Here is a 15906-nt window from a genome sequence, read left to right as displayed (position 1 = left end):
CAGTGTTATTTTTGTTATCTTATCTTTAAATAAGAAAAGTTTTGAAGTATATCGACACATGTCAGAGAATGGCATCAATGTGCAGCAGCATGTGCTTCACACCGTAGGGCCCAGATGGCAAGCGTTGAATCCCTTGCTTAAATTTTCATCACGATATAACACTACATACTGCCTTCTAGACCACCTGTTCTATGCGTAGTTTGAAGCTATTCCTATAATTTCACATTACGTACAAATCCATATATGAATTAATAGTGTATATAATAATAGAAAAAAATGTGTTATTTTCGTTAATTTTTTCAAACTATTGAACCTTTATATCTGTTAGCCGTTCATATGTACGCTATGTAAATTATGTATGTATATGTGTAAAGTATAGATCGACCAATTTTTCAATCACCCTGTATTAATAAAGAAATTCTTGTTTTTAATATTATACCCTATAAAAATGTTTGTGTTACCATTAATACAATTAGTGATGTTAAACAGATGTTTCTATTTTTTATAATCTGTTTAATCTGCTTTTACATTAAATGGAAAAAGATTTTATGCATAATGATCTATCTATTCGTAATAACGTATTTAGTTAACAAACGGTCGTTCTGAGCGACGTTACACTTCGAGACGAAATTCAAAAGATCTTTGTTCGTATCGAGGAAGTGAATCCGTGGTCGAATTCAAACGTGTCCGTGTATACAAATACTTTATATCGTCTATAACAACCGGAAGTTGAACATACATAATGTTTCTGGGTGCGCCTGTTTGTGCTATTTTTCGCTTCACTGGCAAATAAAAACAAACTACTGATTAATCATGATTTGATGAATACAATATTCATTATTACAATGCAAATATATATAAAAGATATCTTATTATTTCGGCCAATTTTGGGGGGAATTTATTCCATTTCTTCTTTATTTACATTATTATCATTTATTGATACTATTCTGGTAATACCAGAAATGAAAATATTTCGGAAAGATATAATCTATAAATAATTATACACGTCCTATCAATTTTTTAATATAACAGCAGTTATATATAAATCATTATATGTTAATATGTTAATGTAAATCATAATAAAGAGAGGATTTATTTTTTGGTATATAAAAATTCTAAAGACTATAGTATATATAGAGATATAATTATAAATAATTTTGTAAACTACTCTAAATGATAGAACAATAAAAAATACTTTATTCCCCAATGCTTTGGTCCAATAATAAAACAGATTTCTTTCTTATTGATTGCACGAACAGTCGGTAAGGAATTAACGAAATAGAGATACAAGGAAAAGTAGGTCAATCCTTTCACTCGTTGGAATTAATTCTTCAGAGTATTTACGATGGCACAAATAGAAAGTATCACAGCTAAGCAAAACTTCACATTTTCAGAAGAATTAATTCCAGCTACAAAGATTGTTGTGTAAAATGTCAAAGTGAAATTGTTCAACTATCAACTATGCAGATAATTAATAAGAGGAAGCTATGAAATATTGAAAATATTAATGGTCCATTTGATACAAGTGGACCATAGTTTATGTTTTAAATTACAGTATTATTTAAAAGTTTTTATATTAAGTTCTTTTGCTGTCATAATATATTATATTCAATAATGGCTAAAATAAAAGATAATACTGTCCAGATAGTATTTATTTCTTTATTGCTGGACCTTTTGGCATTTACTATGATATTACCACTGTTACCAGCTTTATTAGACTATTATAAAGAAATAGAAGATAATCAAGGCATATATTTTAAAATTTTGTATTACATACAAAATGCAAGAAAATTTTTTGATGCTCCTGATAAAGTCAATACAGTACTTTATGGTGGTTAGTCTTTTTCCTCATTTTATTTAAGTTATTGATATATTAATATGTATTAACATAGTTGTATAATTTATGTTATAGGTTTTCTTGGTTCTATGTATTCTTTCCTACAATTTTTGAGTGCTCCGATAGTAGGAGCGTTATCAGATATATATGGAAGGAAACCATTGATGATATTTTGTTTAACAGGTATTGCATTGTCTTACCTATTATGGGCACTTTCTTGTAATTTTGCTATATTTGTATTAGCAAGATTTGTTGGAGGTATTAGCAAAGGAAATATTAATTTATCAATGGCTATCATTAGTGATGTTACATCTCCAAAAACAAGAGGAAAAGCAATGGTAAAGTTTAAGATAAACATATGAATAAATGCAACATACATTGAAGACAGATGAATGTAAATAAAGAAATAAGTTAATCTTTCTTATTCTTAGGCACTTGTTGGCATAGCTTTTTCTATAGGCTTTGTAGCAGGTCCAATGATAGGAGCATTTTTTTCATGGATTTCTAGTGATAATAGAAAAGGGACTTGGTACATAATACCTGCAGTATTCGCTCTTTTCTTGGCAGCGAGTGACTTGCTTTTTACTGTTTGCTACTTAAAAGAATCTTTACCATTGAATTGTAGAACCAGTAATTTTGTAACTGGTGTTTCTGGAATTCTTACTTACATTAATCCTATAGATCTATTCCAATTTAATGGAGTGTCTGGGCTAACTTTGCAAGGTGAAGTTGCTTTAAATTAGCATATTATAAATTCTATAGAAATCAATAAAAATTATATATATACATATATATATATATATATATATATACAATTTCAGACAAAAAGGATTTAAAAACACTGGGTTGTGCATATTTCATATATTTGTTCGTGTATAGTGGCTTGGAATTTACCTTAACTTTCTTAACTCATTATTTGTTTAAATTTACAAGCATGCAACAAGGATGGATGTTTTTGGGAATTGGATTAGTTATGGCAATTTTGCAGGGAAGTTGGGTACGAACAATTCCACCTAATAAAACAAAGTCTGTTGCAGGATTGGTAAATATTTTGAAAACACAGAGCAGATATTTCTGCTATTATTAATTTTATATTGATTAAATTATATTATTATATATTAAATATTTTAGGGTTTATGGCTGATTATTCCAGCATTTATCTGTGTAGGTATAGCAAATGATATATTGACATTGTCAGTTGGAGTATTTCTGTTTGCAATTTGTGAGTATATTGTGACATGAATTTATGTATATGAAATACAGCAAATATCTATGGATTATTTATCATATTTGATTAAAATAAATAAAATCTTTTTCGTACATTATAGCAACTGCCATGGTTGTTACATGTATGATGACGCTTGTAACACGTATTGGTCCTGATCATCAAAAAGGTGCAATAACAGGTGTTTTTCGTTCTCTTGGAGCATTAGCACGAGCTTGTGGACCTATTGTAGCTTCTTCAGGTAAAGATAAAATATTGAATCATTTAATTCAGTAATTTATATTGAATTATTATTTCAGCTTTCTGGTGTATTGGTAGTAAGGCAACATATCTTATCGGTGCTGTATTCCTTGTACTTCCACCTTTAATTCTTCAAACTATTAAGTCATTTTGAAACAAAGGAAACAAAGGTATTTATATAAGTATTGCATATTTATATTTGTACAGTATTTTTACACATTTTATAACGTTTGTTGTTATGACGTTTTATAACGTTATGTAAACATTTAAGAAAATATTCTTTATACACTTTTTGTATCATGTATGGAGAGTGAATAATTGTACATTTTAACATGCAAATTTTCTCTCTTTACTCTTCCCTCCTTTTCCGCCATGTTTAGTAGTTATTGATTTATCGAAAAGTTATCAAATTAATGGTGCCGTGATATAACGTGTTTTTTCCTGCGATAAATTTATAAGGAAAATACAACTAAGATATATTTCATTGATGTAAAAGAATTACAAAGAAAATTATTGAAATCAAAGATAAAAATATTTTCTCCCATTTCGTACGTCCCTGAGAAAATCATGATTTTGCGTATGCGTAATTGGTGCTTCGTCACGTGCCCTACCCTCTCCCTTTTGTGTCGCGCCATTTACGGTAAGAAATTCTCGGAATTCTTCCGTTCGCGGGACTTCGTCGACGTCCGCGTTGATGTGAGTAACACAGAAGGGGGAGAGTTATTGATGCGATTCGCGAGTGCGACCGGTCCCTCAATCATTACGTTTACAATTATTGCGCGGTAGACTGAGTTTGATCAGTTCAAAGGTTACATCTTCAACAAATCGAAGCAAACTGAAGGTATCGGAATCATACAGTACAAATCCTAGTTGCTTCTGTCTGCGGACTAGCAGCAGGTGAGTGTAACCAATTCTTAAAGTGAACATCTTTTTCTTTCGCCCCTCCCGCTTATCTATTTACGCGTTATTGCAATACGTTACGTTCTGTTATTCATAAATTTCGATATCATACTCTTTTCTTTGAATTGTATCAAAAAAATTAAATTAAAAATTGAATAATCGTTAAACTTATTTTATTTAATTCAATTCATTCGATATCTTTTAAAATAATATTAAATATATGTAATTTTTCTTACTTGAGTTTCGGAAGTATATATATCCACTTTAAAAGAATGTACGGTTTCTGATAATATCGAGCATTTCGTTTTATCAGGTAATACTGATACTACACATTCTGCAAGAAATATAGACGAAATATCTAATGAATACATCTTTATTAAATATATTAATTAATAAATTTGAAAATGTAATATTGTCAAATATCAAATAGATTGTTAGTTTGTGGTTATATTATTTTTAGAGCAAGCACTTCTAATATTCTTAATGAAAACATTGATGTTATTTAGTGAAAAATAATAACGCAACTAAATATGTTTAAGGTAAAGAATTTATAATTACAACCAAAATGTCACTGTGGGCAAAAGCGCAACAATTACCACAAGATGCATTGCAAGAAGTACGTTCAGTTTATGGAGAACATTTTCCGATTGAGGTCCGACACTTTTTATCTTCTTGGATAGAAGAAAAAATGTGGTAAGTTAAATATATTTGCTTTCATTGTCTTTTAATTTATATATATATGTATATAGAGTATTTGGAGCAATATTTTTACTATAGGACTGATATAGAACCTGATAATCCACAATATGAACAATATATAGCTACTCTTGTGAGATCTCTAATTCAAGAATTAGAAACTAAGGCAGCTTCATTAAACACAGATGACATGTTTTTAACAAAATTAAAATTAATGGAAGCTGCAAAAAATTTTCGTGTAAGTTTTATAATAAAGTGTTAATAGTTAATTCGAATCATATTAATTTTACACAATGTATCTTTTTTTAATGCAGCAGAGATATACACATAATCCTACAGCGTTATTTAGAATAATTAGACATTGCCTAGGAACAGAAATGAAATTAGTATCTCAAGTAGAGAATTTAGGAGGTGCATTAATGAGTATGGCAGGAGGAAAAGTAGGATTGATTAGTGATGCTATAGCTGAAATAGCCCAACATGTTGAGTCTTTGCGACGTAGAACTCAAGAAACTGGAGAAGATTTGAGAAAAATGGAGCAAGAACAGGAGGCATTTGCTATTAGTTATCACGAATGTACTAAACTAAATGCACATCTTCAACATCTTGCAACACAACCACAAAATCAACAAAATTTAGATATGGAGAAAAAAATTAGAAGGTATTTAAATATTTATATAATTGACCCTTTGTTTTGCAACAATGAATGAGTAATAAATATTTGGGACAAAAACAATAACCAAATGTAAACAACACTAACCTGGCTTGTGATACTTCATTTGGGACAAATGTAAACAACACGAGTCAGCCTCATGGTTCAGTTGCGTTCCATATTTTCTTTAGTTACATGTAGTTCTTTGTTATGTTCACACGTTCAGGTTATAATTCCCTAAAAGAATTAAACAACCCTTATACCTATCATGTCAGTAAAAAGAAAAGCTAATATTGACGATAGTAGTGAGAAGTATGTTATTATTGTGAATAGTGATTCGGTAGATTCTTCTGATATTGATAGTGATGGTAATATTGAGTTTCCTATTGTGTTTCATTGTTTAGAAAAATATCACACAGTTGAAGATTACTAATTTTCTATGAGTTTTCTCAAAATATTATTAATTTAATTAATAAATCATTTCATTAAATAATAAATCATTTTTGTTTACCGATGAATCGATCATAATTACTTCTCAGATATCTTAAAAGTATTAGTTGTGCCCAAATATGTTTATTATTTCACAATTCTTTTCGTTGCGCCAAAATATACGTGTCATAAGACGCGTACATTTTGCGCAAGTTCGAGCACACAGCTAAACAGTTAAGTGGCTCGACGCGTGACCGACCTTCTTGTTTATTGAGTTGGCGGGTAGGACAAAGGGTTAATAATATTGTGTATATCTACTGTAGGATGAGGCACTTGATATTATCATCTTAATTTACTGATCTCCCTTGATCTGCAATATTTTTTGCTGTAGATAATAATATTGATTTAAATCAAAATAATATCAGGTGTTCTATCTTACAGATGTATATAATAATAAAACGTAAATAATGAAAATAACGCTATTATAGGCAAAAAGAGCAACAAGAACAATTACTGAACCATAAAGTAGCAGGTTTAATGCAATTACGACTGACATTAGCTGACAAACTGAAAGATACTATTACTAGATTAAATAGCTTGCAATCTAGAGTCTTAGACGATGAACTTATTAGGTAAAACTTGTTCAATTTCTTTCTCTTTAAATAATTGTGCAAGTTCTAAAGATAAAAATACATATTTATTTAGATGGAAAAGAGATCAACAACTAGCAGGAAATGGCGCGCTATTTAACAGCAATTTAGATTCTATTCAAGAATGGTGTGAAAGCTTAGCTGAATTAATTTGGCTTAATCGTCAACAAATTAAAGAAGCAGAACGTTTAAAGCAAAAATTTGCGTTAGAACCACCAGGAATGCAAGATATTCTTCCTACTTTAAATGCCCAAATTACACAGTTACTTAGTTCGTTAGTTACAAGTACATTCATCATAGAAAAACAACCGCCGCAAGTAATGAAAACTAATACTCGTTTTACAAGTACAGTACGCTTGCTTGTTGGCGGAAAATTGAATGTTCACATGACTCCTCCTCAAGTTAAGGTGAGCATTATCAGTGAAGCTCAAGCAAATGCTTTATTAAAGAGCGATAAAATGGCAAAGAATGGAGAAGCTAGCGGTGAAATTTTAAATAATACGGGGACGATGGAATATCATCAGGTAAGAAGAAGAAAATAAAATTATCATAATTCACTATTTTGTTAAAACAAAACATGAACCATCATGCTTTTACTTTCTAGGCAACAAGACAACTCTCTGTAAGCTTTCGTAATATGCAGTTAAAAAAGATCAAAAGAGCAGAAAAAAAAGGAACGGAATCTGTGATGGATGAAAAATTTTCCCTTCTCTTTCAATCACAATTTAGCGTTGGGGGAGGTGAATTAGTATTCGCAGTTTGGACTCTAAGTTTACCAGTTGTAGTAATTGTACATGGAAATCAAGAACCACACGCATGGGCTACAGTTACATGGGATAATGCATTTGCTGAACCTGGAAGAGTACCATTCGCAGTGCCTGATAAAGTTCCATGGGGTCAAGTAGCTGAAGCATTAAATGTTAAATTTAAATCTGCGACAGGTCGTTCATTAACGGAAGATAATTTACGATTTCTCGCGGAAAAAGCGTTTCGCGGTGGTAATGCAAGTGGGCAAGATTACTCTAGTTTGCTTTTGAGTTGGGCACAGTTTTGCAAAGAGCCATTACCAGAAAGAAATTTTACGTTTTGGGAATGGTTTTATGCTGTGATGAAATTAACCAGGGAGCATTTAAAAAGTCAATGGATGGACGGTTATATATTGGGATTTGTGAGAAAGAGACAAGCAGAAGAAATGTTGGCGAGTTGTGCGTCAGGAACATTTCTAATGCGTTTTTCAGATTCTGAACTTGGTGGTGTTACTATTGCTTGGGTTGGAGGTAAATATCTATATATTTTACTACTTTGAACTAGAGTCGTTACTGTTTTCTCTTTCAGTCAATATTCTCCAATTTTATATTAATATTTGTAGATCAGACTGAAGTTTTCATGTTACAACCTTTCACGAGCAAAGATTTTGCGATACGTAGTTTAGCTGACCGTGTGTCCGATTTACAACACCTGCTTTATCTCTATCCAGACATATCGAAAGATCAAGCATTTTCTAAATATTACACGCCATTTACAGGTAAATATCCTTTACTCCCGTTTCTTCACTTTTATTCATTTTCGTAATATTTTGAATTGAGATAAAAATATATTTTATCATAGAAAATCAATCTACATCGGCAAATGGATATGTGAAACCGTTTTTGGTAACGCACGTACCTGGTTGGGGTGGGCCTGGTGTCGGTGGTCAAACACCGTCGCATTCCTCCGTAGTAGGAGTAGGAAGTAGCGGTCAAAGTGGTCCCGGTGGTAGTTATCCAGCAACACCATCAACTATATTTCAAGCGCACAGTCCAGATCCTTCTGTAACGCGTGATACTCCATCAGTGGCTTCCAGGTCAGTCCCCTGGATTTAAAATATCAATCGTATCATAAACATTTTTTTATTAATATAAGCTGCCATAGAAATTACAATATAAGATATGCAAAGATTCTTTTTTGTTTCTTTCGTGCAATGTATTTAAATATCGGACAAGTATATGTTCTAAGAAGTGTGTCTGAATTTTTTAATTCATAACATACCATTTCCGGTGACTGCAATAATTATTTTATATAATATTATACAACTATCGTATGTACTATTTACTAATAACATATCGAATCGACATGATGTTTGAGTACTTAATGTTTGGTCAATAAAAATAGATTAATGAAGAGTTTCCAAAAGGCATAAACGATACATTCCTACAACTAATAACACTTTGCATGTCTTTTATATTCTATCTGTGCAGATGAGTGTCAGTATTGTTTTTTTTATGTTTTCTTTTTGCGAACATTTAGCAAATATTATAATTTACAATAATACTGTAGTTTCAAATTTTGTAAACTTTTTAACGAAATTTTGAAAATTTTTATATCTGATTACTGCAACGTAAAATGAAAGTATAAGTAACGTTAAGCCTTATCAAACAATTTTATTTACGATTAAGTAAATAGTATAATGAAGAATACTGGATGCATGAAGACAATTTTTATAAAAAGCATACTTTATTATGTACACGATACTGACGATTGCTGAAGTTAACTAATTTTTTGGCGTTATTCAGTTTTTTCCTCTTACAATTAGATTTTATTTTAAATTAATTCTTTGAAGACGAGTATCAGCAAATAACCGCCCGAATCTGTTCACAGTTCCAGACCCTTATTTTGAAGTGGCTGGCGTACGTCTATTTTTCTGAAATATTTACGCGTATTTACGCATAAGTATAGTAAACTAAATGGTATTATGTTTTTGATGAAAGAAAATTATAGATCTTTAGCGATGAGACCTTATCTTCCGTTTAACGTAAACTCGCGATGTAGGATGATGGTCAAGTCAAAACGAATTTCAGTCTTTCAATGGCATTACAAGATGTATCAGCAAGCTTTTTATATATTTTATATTTTTTATAATACTTTATACACGATGCCTAAAAAGTCTAGAAAGGACATGTTCGATAATGATAGTAGTGATGACGAATATTATTTTGAACTTGACAAGATAGAAGACGGCGACAGTGCTTCAGGTAGTGGAAACAAATTCCGTTCAATAAGCAATCGGTTCAGAAGTTTCAATATTTCTAGTGATAGTGACAGCGATGATGAATTAAATATTGATGAAAATAATATAAGCCTGGACAATGAATAACGCAAACGTTCAACGTGTATATTTTCTCAACTGCGCGCAGCAATACCTCTCGTCGAGCGGCCCCGTCCGCAAAGAGTTAACCTTCATGTTATCCAGTATTCTATGCTGATATTATAATTTTTTATCAATAAGCATATGACTAGTATTAAGTGGCATTATTAAAAAGTTGGATATAATTCAATAATGCCTCTATTAAATTTCCAAAGTCCTCCACAAGAATGTTTTTACTACTATTTAAAGAGAACAGAAATACGTTCTTAATGGAATGGTTGATAAATGAGCTATTTCATGCTTATTCTGAAGATTTATGCGATACTTTGTAGTACAGAGGATGATACAGTTATATTATAATCTTTCAAACTTTATAAAATTGCTTGTAAAGCAAATTGTAATGAAATCCGTCCAACGGATAAAGTAGATACAGTAGATTGGAGGATCTTTGGATGTATGGCGTAAAGATCATCGATCTTTTTAAGTTTTTCGCTCTTTTTTCCTTTTTTTTCCTATCATAAGTTATAGTACGTAATTTGTAGCACTAATAATGAACATAAAAAAATAACAGATTAAGGACCAATAACATATGCGTTCTCCTCAGACTGCCAAATTTTATAAATTTTCTTTTTTTTTCTCTCTATCTTTCTTTAAAGAGAAACGGCTTATCCATGGCATTACAAAACAAAACAAATAAAAGTGAAAAAGCTGTTGTATCGCTAATAGTATTCTGTATGTATAAATATATATTCTCTCATACATATACACATGTGCGTGTTGCACATACATGTGTGTACATATACATATATCTTTTTATATATAAATCCATGTGAAACAGTAATGTGTTACGAATCTATGCATGTGTAAAAGTAATACACGAAATTTTGAAAAACCGAAGGCATAGGCCTGGAGCAAGCCGGTACAACCACAGCAACGGAAAATTAAATGCATAAACGCTACTCCTGATAAAAACACAACTCCAATCACAGTTACAATTCTAGTACTGGCAATTGAGTGTATTTAAACATTATTGCAAAATTGTTATGAAGCAGTGGCACTAGAATTTTAATAAAAATTCGTCTAAATAGAGTCATACAATAGGTGTAATTATAATAAAGTAGAAATCGGGGATAATAGCTCTCAAGTGACCGATCAATCTTGGCTAGGTTGGGGATTTCTTGTGGTTGTTTGTATTTCCTTTGCCGTGTTGTACCGGCTATCAGGCTAATCGGTCACACGTTTCGACGAAATAGACAATTCTTAATGATTCGTATGTATGATATAAGCGATAAATTGAATTTTTAAAGTAGTCAATCAAGAGAGAAGGAAAAAGAAAAGAAAAGAACAAAATTGGATCGAATCGGTTTCGTATCACATGCAATATGTTTTGATTCAGTAAGAGTCTCTTGTCCATTACTATGCCAGTGATTGGAGTTGTGCTTTTAATTTGTGGTAGCTACGCTCCGGGCCTTGGCCAGTCAAGCGTTGGGCGAACGAATCCGGACATGGACTATGTGGAGCTGATGGGTCACAGCGAACTCCCCTCGATCGACGAAAATCTCAACTTGGATCACTTTACCTTCTCCGAGTTCATACAATCCTACAACACTAAACCACAATAGGTATGTCAGGCGTGATATATTTCTTGTGTCTATCTATCGATCAATTATCTTTATTTCTTATCCCAATTATATTTTTAATCGTACACACAACGAATGTAATGCGTTATTATCGTTGTTTTATAGGGGAGGGATGTAAAAATGTTTTCGTCGTTTGCAATATATATTATCTTAAATATATATACACACACACCTATTAAGTAGGTTTATCTCCGAGGAAACATGGCATATCTTTGATTTTCATCGTATAAAAGTGCAATATGTTTCAGAGATATTATCATTTAGTTCTATTATAAACGAATGATTGAGATCGGTCTTTATGTAGTAACATTGTTGAGTTGCAATTACGTATGCCTGAGCGTACCATGTGTAATGGTACTCTGTATGTCGCTTTATAAACCTAATACTTAATTTTCGATTTTGACTAAATGCTTGCTACGTAACGACGGTACAAGTTAATGTATGAAGTGTTCAATCGAGTGATATTGATCGACCGAAAGTATTCGAGATACACGATTGTAGAAATTGGTCTTATTCTATCATTTAGATTTTATTCGACAACAAACAGTGTTCGCCACAAAGTATCGAATATTGTGCATGAATATTTTACCATGACCAGGGAAACATTAATGTGTAGTGTGCAATTATAATGCTATATATACAGGGTAACGATTGTTTTACGATTGAGTATAAGATTAAATGAATTTTGTGTTTTTGTTTTAAGTAAAAGACGACTTACATTATCTGATCAAACTTTTAGTTATTAATTGGAAACAATACACAAGAGAAACTGCTAGCAGGTGACGATGAAATCTAGATGTCAGCTGAAAGTAGAATTGCTATGATAATACGTAGAATATAATACAGACAATCATTTGCACGTCCTGTCATGTAAATAATGAAATAAAAAAAAAAAGAAGAATTTTAATTTACTAATGGGCCAGCGTGCCGGAATGAGAAACGGGATTTGTGCAACGCTAATATGAAGTATGTGTAACATGTAATCAGCGTGACCTAAATATGTGCCTTATAATCTTCGAATTAATGCTCGTTATATTTTTTGAAAACTCTTATAGACAAGTTGCATGTATTTTTAGCAAAAAATTTTGTCTCCGACTCGCCGTTTAACTGAACTAATAAAGAAATATTAGGTTTCTTATCATTTAAATCTCTTTTATATTGAAATCTAACTTTCAAAAATTTTTGGAGAAATTAAAATTGAATATTGCCATTTGGAGCGTGATATTTTTAGTGCGACGTACGACATGCGACGAATTTATATTTTTCAATTGTTACCGAAGTAACTTAAACTTTTCGGTGAACCTTTTAGATCTCTAAGCGTAGAAAGTTTCTATTATCGGTTAAAATAGATAATTACATATTCGTTTTCTAATAATCGTTCCCTCCCCTATAGTTTATGTACTCTATTAAAAACTATGAATTGTTGCTCGTATATAGAACATCGATATACGCTAAATTTTTGAATAGAATTGAAGTCGTCGTTATCCTAATTATATTTACTATATATAATATTATATATATATATATATATATATATGTACGTATGAATCCATGTACGTGCGTATCTATGTATGTATGAGTGCATGCATGTACTTGATCATGTACATGCGTGTACGTACGTACACGTGTATGTATGGATGTATGTAAAGATAAACTAAATTTTGAAAGACTAGTGCGTTAATACTGTTTATTATTAAATCTATTGTCTATTATCTTTTATCAAAGATTAGAGTTTATTTTATTATTGAGAACAATTTTACTGTTTGTAAAAGATATACGTTATTATTACCTTTATTCCTCTATATATAATAATAATTATTATTATATAAGCGTAAAATATAAGATGTGTTCGCATACCGAATCGACATACCGAATAAAATAGCTTTTAATTCGATTTTTAAATTGTTTTTATTCAAATTTCAAACAATTCAATATTTTTTCCTCTAAATATTTATTATAATATACGGTAGAAATTTATATATGGGAAAATAGAGAAGTTATACGGAAGTTTTGTTACTCGGATTGCAACTATTTTTGTTCGTATTTCATTCACACGTCACAGTTTCGCATATTTGTGCCGGCAGATTGTCGTATTTGAAATCCAAACATTCGCAATCAGCTGGCATACAAGTATCTTCGTAATATCCGGGTGGGGGATAACTGACTTGGTAAATAGTATCAGCACACATAGGATCTGAAGGTGGTTGATATTTTTCTTTAGATGCCCATGGTATATGTTCCTTGGGAAGTGGAGTCCAAGACTGATACGATAGTTTGTTTATAGTGTCATATGCAATTTTTTCAGATCTAACAGTTTAGTAAAAAGTATGTTGGTTAGTCAAGTTGGTCAAGGAATTATCGCGCAATATGTTATAATATTAGGTTGCTGGATAAGTTCTGTTCGCTAAGAATACATACATAATTAATGACAATTACAATTTATAACATTCATCTATGTGCATATAGCATTATATCTCTTTTATAAAGGAAAAAGAACTTATTAAGTTGTGTGCGACCTCAAAGTTGTTTCTTTTTTGTTAAACTTCTTTTAATTTCTTGGAGCGGAAGTGTATACAACAACCCAATATGCCTGGTTAATAAGAAATGTCTGATCTACCTCTGATACTGAACGACAGGTTTAAAGCTTTTAACCCACTCTACTGGCTCAGGTTTCGCGTAAGACAGTTTCGTTGTAGTTCTGTCGTCAATAGGTGTATCCGGGCTTCGAAGATTATCACATGGAATAATAAGATCCGGTCGTAACGTATTTTTTTCCACAAAATCGCAACGATTGGTAGTTTCGGATTGCATTAGACCATCGCCTATCATGTTTCTGCTTCGAGGTAATATCGGCAAACGTCTTTCGCTTTGGACCGGTAGGTAACTCAACTGTAGGAGAATTAATATAGAAGGAAACAAAGAGTAGTAATAAGAGATGCACAGGAAGAAATGGTGGCAAATGCTATTAGTAAATTAAGGATTGTTAGAATAAAAAGACAGTTTCATTTTTCAATAATTTAAATAAACCAACTCAAAATCAAAGCATTTTTTGATATATACTATACTACGATATATACTATAAATTAATAGTCAACTAATATTTGTAATAATAAACTTTTGAACTTCTGAATATGAAAGCTTCAAAGGTGTAATCTATGACTTTCCTTCTTTTCCAATAAATATAATTTAAATATTGGAATTGTCTTCTTTTTGCTGTGATGTCTTTAGATGTTACAGAAATGCATTTACTTTGCTTGTTGTATCTGTTGAAATTTTGCCATCAGGTTTCGAGATAGCATTGCAAGGAATAACAGGTTCCACTCGTTCAACGATAGCCGATTGCAAATAGCTTTGTTTATAAATAGTATCTGAGCGAAATTCACCACCGATAGGAAAAACATTGGCAGCAGTTGGCCGTACAGGTTTCTCCACGCATGGCTCTTCGTTCTTTAAGAAACTTTCAGAGTACGTTGTCTTTCCGCACATAGCAACATCTGGAGCTCTATAAACGTTATAGTAAAGACATACCTTTGGTTTATCTATTTAAATCGAATAAGCCACAGGGTTTAATTATGACAATCAATATTTTTGAGATGTCTAAGGAGGTAGTAAAACAGATGTTTAGTACAAAAATAAAGAAACAAATTTGGTAACATAAGACTAGTTGACAGCGTATTATATTTTAGTAAATACTATATTATTGTATTTTAATAAAAGTCCTCCCTTGTAAGACACAAAAAGTATGACTTTCATATCTTTCCCCTGTGGTATTCAAATGTAATACATATATACTGGTAGATTGGTTTCTGCTGCCAGGAGTACGTATCTCTTTCTGGGATGTGAACAGGTTGATAACTTAACTTCTGTGTAGTATCAGCAAGAATCGGTTCACTAGGTGGATAGTAAATCGCTATGGGTTTGAAGTTCAATGTCGGTTCCGTACAGCCTGGGTCCGCATAAGAAAGTTTCGCTGTGGTACTAGCATCCAGCTTACCGGAACTTAAACGAATGTTCCCACAAGGTATTATAATTTCTGGTTTGTCCACATATTTACGCGGGTAATCCTGACGAATCGTGGTAACAGACTCCATTCGACCCGATCCGATCATCGGCCTAACACATCACAGAATGACATCTAACAGATTTCTTAATTTCATTCGTTTCAATTCTTTAAACTCGTTACCTTTGCCTGGGTATAATTGGTTTTGTTTTAGGAATACTCCCAATATGTTTGTAACTCAATTGATTAGTGGTCTCACCAAGAAATCGAGCATCGGATTTAGTGAGAGCAGGTTTGGGTCGGATAGGTTGAGATCGGCTGCGTCGCATTTCCGCATGATCCACGTTTAAATATGATAAGTGATATGTGGTATTATTTTCGAATAATTTCGAAGGAGGCTTATACGTTCTCACCGGAGCGAATGACTTTGCTCGAGACGGTTGCACGTATTTTCTTGTGCACTAGATATGCACGATATTAAATCACCCATTTTATCAGTCGGAAATTATAATA

The 15906-nt window shown here is 31.8% G+C and overlaps 3 protein-coding genes across 7 annotated transcripts; 2 read left to right on the top strand and 1 right to left on the bottom strand.

Moving 5' to 3' along the window:
• The first annotated feature begins 1194 nt into the window (after positions 1-1194).
• Positions 1195-3641, top strand: LOC126924535 (major facilitator superfamily domain-containing protein 10). Its single transcript, XM_050739151.1, has 7 exons — positions 1195-1834; positions 1913-2175; positions 2269-2560; positions 2659-2879; positions 2969-3059; positions 3166-3303; positions 3362-3641. Exons 1-7 carry the CDS (start codon positions 1615-1617, stop codon positions 3454-3456), a joined length of 1320 nt encoding a protein of 439 aa, XP_050595108.1. The 5' UTR covers positions 1195-1614; the 3' UTR covers positions 3457-3641.
• Positions 3642-4005: 364 nt separating this feature from the next.
• On the top strand, positions 4006-13287 carry LOC126924528 (signal transducer and activator of transcription 5A). 4 transcript variants are annotated; one of them, XM_050739126.1, is made up of 10 exons: positions 4006-4199; positions 4742-4895; positions 4980-5136; positions 5213-5559; positions 6468-6611; positions 6685-7153; positions 7234-7906; positions 7999-8154; positions 8238-8472; positions 10652-11048. In XM_050739126.1, exons 2-10 carry the CDS (start codon positions 4768-4770, stop codon positions 10704-10706), a joined length of 2364 nt encoding a protein of 787 aa, XP_050595083.1. In that variant the 5' UTR covers positions 4006-4199; positions 4742-4767; the 3' UTR covers positions 10707-11048. The 4 variants fall into 4 exon arrangements, with proteins under 4 accessions (XP_050595083.1, XP_050595082.1, XP_050595080.1 ...); XM_050739125.1 differs by lacking the exon at positions 10652-11048 and adding an exon at positions 11210-13287 and having other exon boundaries at positions 4007-4199; positions 4742-4892; XM_050739123.1 differs by lacking the exon at positions 10652-11048 and adding an exon at positions 11210-13287 and having other exon boundaries at positions 4008-4199.
• A 7-nt stretch (positions 13288-13294) lies between these two features.
• LOC126924538 (stabilizer of axonemal microtubules 1-like) lies at positions 13295-15722 on the bottom strand. Of its 2 annotated transcripts, none has more exons than XM_050739156.1 (5): positions 15577-15722; positions 15186-15506; positions 14643-14895; positions 14011-14282; positions 13295-13700 (listed from the first exon to the last, which is right to left on the bottom strand). In XM_050739156.1, the coding sequence occupies exons 1-5, from the start codon at positions 15720-15722 to the stop codon at positions 13439-13441; spliced, it is 1254 nt and encodes a 417-aa protein (XP_050595113.1). In that variant the 3' UTR covers positions 13295-13438. The 2 variants fall into 2 exon arrangements, with proteins under 2 accessions (XP_050595113.1, XP_050595114.1); XM_050739157.1 differs by having other exon boundaries at positions 15186-15528; positions 15577-15713.
• Positions 15723-15906: the final 184 nt, after the last annotated feature.

This window comes from Bombus affinis, chromosome 14, assembly GCF_024516045.1.
Source record: "Bombus affinis isolate iyBomAffi1 chromosome 14, iyBomAffi1.2, whole genome shotgun sequence".
Classification (NCBI taxonomy): domain Eukaryota; kingdom Metazoa; phylum Arthropoda; class Insecta; order Hymenoptera; family Apidae; genus Bombus; species Bombus affinis.
Note: the sequence above shows the minus strand (reverse complement) of the source record. Positions and strands in the feature narration are given on the sequence as shown.